The sequence below is a fragment of the Lissotriton vulgaris genome, chromosome 2_1 (assembly GCF_964263255.1).
Source record: "Lissotriton vulgaris chromosome 2_1, aLisVul1.2, whole genome shotgun sequence".
NCBI lineage: Eukaryota > Metazoa > Chordata > Amphibia > Caudata > Salamandridae > Lissotriton > Lissotriton vulgaris.
Window position 1 is genome coordinate 624,373,495 of NC_141687.1, and position 10,253 is coordinate 624,383,747.

At 44.5% G+C, this 10,253-nt stretch overlaps 1 protein-coding gene across 3 annotated transcripts in view; it reads left to right on the forward strand.

Moving 5' to 3' along the window:
• LOC147730877 (antizyme inhibitor 2-like) overlaps nucleotides 1-8,948 on the forward strand; it is a 170,087-nt gene extending 161,139 nt beyond the window's left edge. For all 3 annotated transcript variants that reach the window (XM_086955739.1, XM_086955738.1, XM_086955740.1), the window contains one exon: nucleotides 8,585-8,948. In XM_086955739.1, coding sequence (XP_086811865.1) covers nucleotides 8,585-8,624 — 40 coding nt within the window. In that variant the 3' untranslated portion in view covers nucleotides 8,625-8,948. The remainder of the gene's footprint in view (nucleotides 1-8,584) is intronic.
• Nucleotides 8,949-10,253: the final 1,305 nt, after the last annotated feature.

Genomic DNA, 10,253 nt, shown 5'->3' on the forward strand with positions numbered 1-10,253 from the left:
CTCAATGGCAAGCTTTCACTTCCAGCATTGCTTCTTCTCAATGGTGAGCTCTCAGTTTGTGAATTGCTTCTTCTCAATGGTGAGCTCTCACTTCCAGCATTGCTTCTTCTTAATGGCAAGCTCTCTCTTCCAGCATTGCTTCTTCTCAATGGTGAGCTCTCACTTCTAGTACTGCTTCTTCTCAATGACGAGCTCTCACTTCTAGCATTGCTTCTTCTCAATGGTGAGCTCTCACTTTTAGCATTGCTTCTTCTCAATAATGAGGTCTCAGTTTGAGTACTGCTTCTTCTCAATGGCGAGCTCTCACTTTTAGCATTGCTTCTTCTCAATAATGAGGTCTCAGTTTGAGTACTGCTTCCTCTCAATGGCGAGCTCTCACTTTTAGCATTGCTTCTTCTCAATGGTGAGGTCTCAGTTTGAGTATTGCTTCTTCTCAATGGTCAGCATTCCTCTGTAGCACTGCTACCCTCATTTGAAATAATGTTTGCACTCCACAGTTTCCTAGTCTAGAGTATTGCTTCTTCTCAATGGCAAGCTCTCACTTCCAGCATTGCTTCTTCTCAATGGTGAGCTCTCAGTTTGAGAATTGCTTCTTCTCAATGGTGAGCTCTCACTTCCAGCATTGCTTCTTCTCAATGGCAAGCTCTCACTTCCAGAATTGCTTCTTCTCAATGGCGAGCTCTCACTTCTAGCATTGCTTCTTCTCAATGGTGAGCTCTCAGTTTGAGAATTGCTTCTTCTCAATGGTGAGCTCTCACTTCCAGCATTGCTTCTTCTCAATGGCAAGCTCTCACTTCCAGCATTGCTTCTTCTCAATTGTGAGCTCTCACTTCTAGTACTGCTTCTTCTCAATGACGAGCTCTCACTTCTAGCATTGCTTCTTCCCAATGGTGAGCTTTCACTTCCAGCATTGCTTCTTCTCAATGGCAAGCTCTCACTTCCAGCATTGCTTCTTCTCAATGGCGAGCTCTCAGTTTGAGAATTGCTTCTTCTCAATGGTGAGCTCTCACTTCCAGCATTGCTTCTTCTCAATGGCAAGCTCTCACTTCCAGCATTGCTTTTTCTCAATGGCGAGCTCTCACTTCTAGCAATGCTTCTTCTCAATGGTGAGCTCTCAGTTTGAGAATTGCTTCTTCTCAATGGTGAGCTCTCACTTCCAGCATTGCTTCTTCTCAATGGCAAGCTCTCACTTCCAGCATTGCTTCTTCTCAATGGTGAGCTCTCACTTCTAGTACTGCTTCTTCTCAATGACAAGCTCTCACTTTCAGCATTGCTTCTTCTCAATGGCGAGCTCTCACTTCTAGCATTGCTTCTTCTCAATGGTGAGCTCTCAGTTTGAGAATTGCTTCTTCTCAATGGTGAGCTCTCACTTCCAGCATTGCTTCTTCTCAATGGCAAGCTCTCACTTCCAGCATTGCTTCTTCTTAATGGTGAGCTCTCACTTCTAGTACTGCTTCTTCTCAATGACGAGCTCTCACTTCTAGCATTGCTTCTTCTCAATGGTGAGCTCTCACTTCCAGCATTGCTTCTTCTCAGTGGCAAGCTCTCACTTCCAGCATTGCTTCTTCTCAATGGTGAGCTCTCAGTTTGAGAATTGCTTCTTCTCAATGGTGAGCTCTCACTTCCAGCATTGCTTCTTCTCAATGGCAAGCTCTCACTTCCAGCATTGCTTCTTCTCAATGGCGAGCTCTCACTTCTAGCATTGCTTCTTCTCAATGGTGAGCTCTCAGTTTGAGAATTGCTTCTTCTCAATGGTGAGCTCTCACTTCCAGCATTGCTTCTTCTCAATGGCAAGCTCTCACTTCCAGCATTGCTTCTTCTCAATGGTGAGCTCTCACTTCTAGTACTGCTTCTTCTCAATGACAAGCTCTCACTTTCAGCATTGCTTCTTCTCAATGGTGAGCTCTCACTTCTAGTACTGCTTCTTCTCAACGACAAGCTCTCACTTCCAGCATTGCTTCTTCTCAATTGCGAGCTCTCACTTCCAGCATTGCTTCTTCTCAATGGTGAGCTCTCACTTCTAGTACTGCTTCTTCTCAAAGGCAAGCTCTCACTTCCAGCATTGCTTCTTCTCAATGGTGAGCTCTCACTTCCAGCATTGCTTCTTCTCAATGGTGAGCTCTCACTTCTAGTATTGCTTCTTCTCAATGGTGAGCTCTCACTTCTAGCATTGCTTCTTCTCAACGGTGAGCTCTCAGTTTGAGAATTGCTTCTTCTCAATGGTGAGCTCTCACTTCCAGCATTGCTTCTTCTCAACGGCGAGCTCTCACTTCCAGCATTGCTTCTTCTCAATGGTGAGCTCTCACTTCTAGTATTGCTTCTTCTCAATGGCGAGCTCTCACTTTTAGCATTGCTTCTTCTCAATGGCGAGCTCTCACTTCCAGCATTGCTTCTTCTCAATGGTGAGCTCTCACTTCTAGCATTGCTTCTTCTCAATGGTGAGCTCTCACTTCTAGTATTGCTTCTTCTCAATGGCGAGCTCTCACTTTTAGCATTGCTTCTTCTCAATGGTGAGCTCTCACTTCTAGTATTGCTTCTTCTCAATGGCGAGCTCTCACTTCTAGCATTGCTTCTTCTCAATGGTGAGCTCTCACTTTTAGCATTGCTTCTTCTCAATGGTGAGCTCTCACTTCCAGCATTGCTTCTTCTCAATGGTGAGCTCTCAGTTTGAGAATGGCTTATTCTCAATGGTGAGCACTCACTTCTAGCATTGCTTCTTCTCAATGGCAAGCTCTCACTTCCAGCATTGCTTCTTCTCAATGGTGAGCTCTCACTTCTAGTACCGCTTCTTCTCAATGACGAGCTCTCACTTCTAGCATTGCTTCTTCTTAATGGCGAGCTCTCACTTCTAGCATTGCTTCTTCTCAATGGTGAGCTCTCACTTTTAGCATTGCTTCTTCTCAATAATGAGGTCTCAGTTTGAGTACTTCTTCTGCTCAATGGCGAGCTCTCACTTTTAGCATTGCTTCTTCCCAATAATGAGGTCTCAGTTTGAGTACTGCTTCCTCTCAATGGCGAGCTCTCACTTTTAGCATTGCTTCTTCTCAATTGTGAGGTCTCAGTTTGAGTATTGCTTCTTCTCAATGGTCAGCATTCCTCTGTAGCACTGCTACCCTCATTTGAAATAATGTTTGCACTCCACAGTTTCCTAGTCTAGAGTATTGCTTCTTCTCAATGGCAAGCTCTCACTTCCAGCATTGCTTCTTCTCAATGGTGAGCTCTCAGTTTGAGAATTGCTTCTTCTCAATGGTGAGCTCTCACTTCCAGCATTGCTTCTTCTCAATGGCAAGCTCTCACTTCCAGCATTGCTTCTTCTCAATGGCGAGCTCTCACTTCTAGCATTGCTTCTTCTCAATGGTGAGCTCTCAGTTTGAGAATTGCTTCTTCTCAATGGTGAGCTCTCACTTCCAGCATTGCTTCTTCTCAATGGCAAGCTCTCACTTTCAGCATGGCTTCTTCTCAATGGTGAGCTCTCACTTCTAGCATTGCTTCTTCTCAATGGTGAGCTCTCAGTTTGAGAATTGCTTCTTCTCAATGGTGAGCTCTCACTTCCAGCATTGCTTCTTCTCAATGGCAAGCTCTCACTTTCAGCATGGCTTCTTCTCAATGGTGAGCTCTCACTTCTAGTACTGCTTCTTCTCAATGACAAGCTCTCACTTCCAGCATTGCTTCTTCTCAATGGCGAGCTCTCACTTCCAGCATTGCTTCTTCTCAATGGTGAGCTCTCACTTCTAGTACTGCTTCTTCTCAATGGCAAGCTCTCACTTCCAGCATTGCTTCTTCTCAATGGTGAGCTCTCACTTCCAGGATTGCTTCTTCTCAATGGTGAGCTCTCACTTCCAGCATTGCTTCTTCTCAATGGTGAGCTCTCACTTCCAGGATTGCTTCTTCTCAATGGTGAGCTCTCACTTCTAGTATTGCTTCTTCTCAATGGTGAGCTCTCACTTCTAGCATTGCTTCTTCTCAATGGTGAGCTCTCAGTTTGAGAATTGCTTCTTCTCAATGGTGAGCTCTCACTTCCAGCATTGATTCTTCTCAATGGCGAGCTCTCACTTCTAGTATTGCTTCTTCTCAATGGCGAGCTCTAACTTTTAGCATTGCTTCTTCTCAATGGCGAGCTCTCACTTCCAGCATTGCTTCTTCTCAATGGTGAGCTCTCACGTCTAGCATTGCTTCTTCTCAATGGTGAGCTCTCACTTCTAGCATTGCTTCTTCTCAATGGTGAGCTCTCACTTCTAGCATTGCTTCTTCTCAATGGCGAGCTCTCACTTCTAGTATTGCTTCTTCTCAATGGTGAGTTCTCACTTTCAGCATTGCTTCTTCTCAATGGTGAGCTCTCACTTCTAGCATTGCTTCTTCTCAATAGTGAGCTCTCCCTTCTAGTATTGCTTCTTCTCAATGGTGAGCTCTCACTTCTAGCATTGCTTCTTCTCAATAGTGAGCTCTCACTTCTAGCATTGCTTCTTCTCAATGGTGAGCTCTCACTTCTAGCATTGCTTCTTCTCAATAGTGAGCTCTCCCTTCTAGTATTGCTTCTTCTCAATGGTGAGCTCTCACTTCTAGCATTGCTTCTTCTCAATAGTGAGCTCTCACTTCTAGCATTGCTTCTTCTCACTTCTAGTATTGCTTCTTCTCACTTGTGAGTATTGTTTTTGCTTATTATTGTATCTGCACATAGAACATTTCTTCTTTTTTATTCTCAAGTATTTTGGTCTTCTACATATTTCTTCATTCCTTAGTGAGTCCTCGCGTAGACTACTGCTTCTTCTTCCTTTTGTGCCCTCACATGAGCTACTGTTTCCACTGGAGGTTGCAAATCAAGATCCTCTTCAAATGGACTTTGATGGTACACCCGCCAAGCCAAGTAAGACTCAAGAAGGACTCGCCTCATCAGAATAGAATTCAAAAGTATAAAGGACAACCCAAATAAAAAGGATCACACGTGTGGGCTAAAAGGTTCAACCACCTGCCCAATCCCAAATGATGAAGTGTACCGAAACACTTTAAAGGTGTGTGTATTTGCTATTTTAACTCCACTGCGCCTTGATACTTGGGTAGGTTATACAGCAGACTGAAGCACAACTAACTGCGCTTTTTTTATCCACTCACTTGAAAGTACCTAAACACACACTAGGGGAACTGATCCCTGTAGTGTGCTGGTCCTCGCATAGGTGTTTTTTTTTAGGGTTTACCAACACTCCGAGAACCAGTCCAGTCCTGACATTTTTGTAAAAAAAAGAAAAGACACACTCGCACACACACGCCACATCTTTGTCCAGTGCTGAGGCCCTAGTCTCCACAGTCGTAAATGAGCAGCACTTGAACCTGCGCATACCCAGACCTTGCAGATTCTTTAGAGGAGACTAAACTAGATAATGCACTATAAGCATAGGGGGAAACTCCAATATAGAAATAAGAGTAAACCCAGACAATACATGGACTAATCCATTCATGTATAATTGAAAATTGACTTACCCGGTTAAATATTGCATTTTTAGCTATTAAGCAAAAGTGGAGAGAATCTGTTGAACAAGAACAAAAGAAGAGGTAGAGTTTACAAGATGTAGGGCTTGTATCACCCAGCCACGTTAACGTCTATGTTATACTCATTGTTGGATGCAAACAAGAAAGGACTGAAATGAGTAATACGAGTTTCCAGCCTTGACATATATTTCCTGCCTTTAATATTGGCGGGAAAACTTCAAAAGAGATTGTGGAAATGATGCGGATTTTAGCAATTTAAGAGGCCATCTTTATTAGGTCTGAGAGCAGAAACCTTTAGCACACTGAGGACAAGACTATTAAAATAACATCTTTAGAGTTCTTTGCTGATGCCAACTACAGCCCAGCTGCATTCTCCTCCACAGTGAGTGCGTCACGTCCTGGCATGCGCTGTCTGACTCCCCTAATAAAGAAGGCACTGGTCGCCATGCAGGCTTCCCAAGAGAAAGGGATAAACAAACAAGGTGCAGCCAGCAGTTGCAGAGCCTCTCTGTGCCCGGCATGGGAGCCCTATTTCCACCCGCTGAGACAGAGTACTTACTTCAAAGTGTGAAACAAGCATTTACAATGCAATGGTCTCGGCATTATTAAAGGTAGAGCTATTGGCATTGCTCCTTATTTTTTTTAATTTTAAATCATAAATAAATGGCATTGTCATTTACATTGTCAATAGCTAATCGTTTGCATATGCAAGACCTATTGCATTAGCACCCACACACAAAGTAAGTAGTAGAGTGAGTAGTTGATAGTGAGTAGGAGAGAGTTATTAGTAAAGAGTATTAGAGAGCGAGTAGTAAAAAGTGAAAGAGTGAGTATTCTATAGTGAGAGAGTGAGGCAGGAAATAAGTCCCTTGTAGGTTTATATTAAGCACAATCGTTTTCTCAAGCACAGTGCAAGTGCTATACAGGTGAAACCTAAAATGAGCACCAGGCATTAGCAAACGATCACCCGAATGGAAATGTACAGATTTGTTTAATCCTGCACCTGGCCCTGACAGATTTAGTGATAACCGGATACTGTAAAATATTCAAAATATATATGTGTACACAAAACCGACGCACTTACTGCCCTCAACCCTCTGCCCTCTGCCCTCAACACTCTGCCCTTTGCCCTCAACACTCTGCCCTCAACACTCTGCACTCTGCCCTCAATACTCTGCCCTCTGCCCTCTGCCCTCAACACTCTGCCCTCTGCACTGAACACTCTGCCCTCTGCACTGAACACTCTGCCCTCTGCCCTCAACACTCTGCCCTCTGCCCTCAACACTCTGCACTCAACCCTCTGCTCTCTGCACGCAACACTCTGCCCTCTGCCCTCAACACTCTGCACTCAACACTCTGCCCTCTGCCCTCAACACTCTGCACTCAACACTCTGCCCTCTGCCCTCTGCATTCAATACTCTGCCCTCAACACTCTGCCCTCTGCCCTCAACACTCCGCCCTCTGCCCTCAACACTCTGCCCTCTGCCCTCAACACTCTGCCCTCAACACTCTGCCCTCAACACTCTGCCCTCTGCACTCTGCCCTCTGCACTCAACACTCTGCCCTCTGCATTCAACACTCTGCACTCTGCCCTCAACACTCTGACCTCAACACTCTGCCCTCTGCCCTCAACACTCTGCCCTCAACACTCTGCCCTCAACACTCTGCCCTCTGCCCTCAACGCTCTGCCCTCAACACTCGGCCCTCTGCCCTCAACACTCTGCCCTCTGCCCTCAACACTCTGCCCTCAACACTCTGCCCTCAACACTCTGTCCACACCACATCATCAGAGCTGTGTGAATAATAACAGCTGTGAGCCTGTGCCTGAGGTGCATCATCAGAGCTGTGTGAATAATAACTGCGTCAGCCCCGTGCCTGAGGTGCATCATCAAAGCTGTGTGAATAATAACTGCAGGCAGCCCGTGCCTGAGGTGCATCATCAGAGGTGTGTGAATAATAACAGCTGTGAGCCCATGCCTGAGGTGCATCATCAGAGCTGTGTAAATAATAACAGCTGTGAGCCCATGCCTGAGGTGCATCATCAGAGCTGTGTGAATAATAACAGCTGTGAGCCCGTGCCTGAGGTGTATCATCCAAGCTGTGTGAATAGTAACTGCGTCAGCCCCGTGCCTGAGGTGCATCATCAGAGCTGTGTGAATAATAACAGCTGTGAGCCCGTGCCTGAGGTGCATCATCAGAGCTGTGTGAATAATAACAGCTGTGAGCCTGTGCCTGAGGTGCAATAAACCTTTGCAAATAAGCAGGGGGCAGAAGGCACGAAAGACGGCATGGCAGAAGGCAAGAAAAAAAATGGCGGCCGCAGACGTCCGAAATTTTCAGAATCGGGGGCGTGTTTTTTTGCTTTCTGAGTGACGGATGACGTCACAGGGCGAAAGAACGCAAAAAACATGCCCCCGAATCCAAAAGAGATGGGGCTTGATTGGAGTGATGCCCCTCTCCTCCAGTGGCTGGCCTCCGTTTAGGAAGCCAGCCATTGGAGGAGAGAGGCGGGTTCAAGCCCCCATACCTAAAAACATTAAATCTCTCACCGAAGACTGCGCAAGCGGAGCCTTATGGTCCTCGACCTAAAAAAGCACTTTTACATATATGTTTACCGAGAGCTGCTTAGACATTGCCAGCAGACAACAATCATGTTTGCATTTTTGATGCTGCAGTATTTCAGTGGCCCCTTCATCTTCTTCAGCTCTATTTAGGCTGTTGTTTTACAAGTGGGGTGCCTGCTTGAAATGCGCTGAAGAAATACCCGTCCAATGCAGTACAATTGGCAGCGTCACTGGAATATATATATTTTTTTAACTCTCCTGACGCATCAATTAACAAGAGGCCTATTTCATCCCTTCTGTGCAAACAAAGTGTCTTTCGTAGAATTGTCCTTTGCAGCGAGCCATGTCACAGATCAGACCCTCATGTAAACGAAATTCAAAGCATAGATTTATGCTCAATACACAAAATCGTTCTCTATCACTGCAAAGTCAAGCCTATTGGCATGGCCAGTGCTTGTCAACAGCAGCCTTAGCCACAATCCTCTACCATGCAGATGTTTTTCTTACTTAATCCAGTGTCTTTTCCTTTCCTTCAGGGCTGCCCTCGGTTCTCCTGGAACGCCATCCACGGATTAACACCCTCCGTGTGACCTTGTACTTCTGCATCCGGCGGCGCCTGTACCTTCATTGTTGACAGAGATCATGGTACAACCATTACATTCGGAACCCATGTTGATGACAGAGGGGTCAGCGGAGGGTTCTTGCCTATTGGATTCAAAGACTGTAGAAGAGAAGTAGCCTGGCTGGAAGCAAAATGGCACACTTACACCCCTTATGCGTTTTGTAGATGCGTGGTTTGCAAATCTTGGCATGCTGACATTCCACCAATTGGTTGCCAGAGGCTATCTTGAATTGATTGTTTGCTTGGGGAACCAATTAAAAAGCACAATCCGAATTAAAGGATATTGTGTTAAAGTCTGTCTATAAAAATTACACAAAAATAACTGCAAATCTTTACCTGCAAAAGTTCTTCACATCCCAAAAGAATATACCAAAACCACATTACTTCTGAAAAGCGCCGTAATTCACATTTTTTTAATTTTGAACCAGTGGACATCAATCTTTCATGACACTGGCCTCTCCCTTGCCCAGGAATCCCAAGTAATTGAACTGTGTCATAGTAGTGTGTAGAGGGGTCAGGAGAAGGGAGCCGGAAGAGGGGCACATGATATAGTATTGCAAAAGAGATATGAGCAACCAATTCCAACACATCTAGACCACTTCGATTATTTCCAATTTTACTACACAGAAAACGCTATGTGCAAACGGCTCAATGTTATATATCGAGTGCATGACCCCATCTTTTGGCTTCCAAGTGCTCTAAATGTCAGACAGCACCATTGGTGGATCAATCAGAGAAACACCAAGATTTGTATATCTTTGAAAACCACGTCCGTCTCTTTTATTAATTTATTTGACATTTTTAGGTCTTGCCTAGGCAGCGGTTGCGCTATCTCTTCGAGACATGCTGTATTCAGGATATTTGGATAAAGCTCCACTTATTTCTCACCATTCTTTTCAAATGGCTCCTACCCCTGTCCTTTGTATATGGTGGCTTTTCATTGGTCATTAGGCTTTGTAGTCCCTCCTTAGTATCGCCTTTTCTCTTCTTGTAACCTCCCATGAAGACACCCCCTGTTACATGTGTCGTTACGTCCTAGGTTTTAATTACAGCCTCTAGAGACTACTTTCTTAAAGTCCTTTAGACAGGACACTCACTTAGCCCTAAACTAGATTGGCAGTGATTACGTTAATAACTAGCACATCTCACATTTATATTAGACCTGCTATAAATTTCCCTTCATCAGCTCCACATAGAGTACAACCTAATCTGGAACTAATATAATCATTATTTTGCACATTTCAAAGCTACTAATTGTATACATGGACATAGCTATTTGAATGTACTTGGTACTGTCTTGAATGCAATGCATTATGGCTAGGGTACATTTATCATATCATAAAATGTTATGATGCTCACTAGGGACTTCTAGGCACAGCTTTTGCTACTGCACCTAGAGGAGCAGTGCTAGTGCATTACTCACTAGGGATGTCTAGGCGCAGCTTGCTATAATGCACCTACCACATCTCATTTATATTAGACCTTCTATAAATTTCCCTTTATCAGCTCCACATAGAGTACACCTAATCTGGAATTAATATAATTATTATTTTGTCACATTTCAAAGCTACTAGTTGTATACA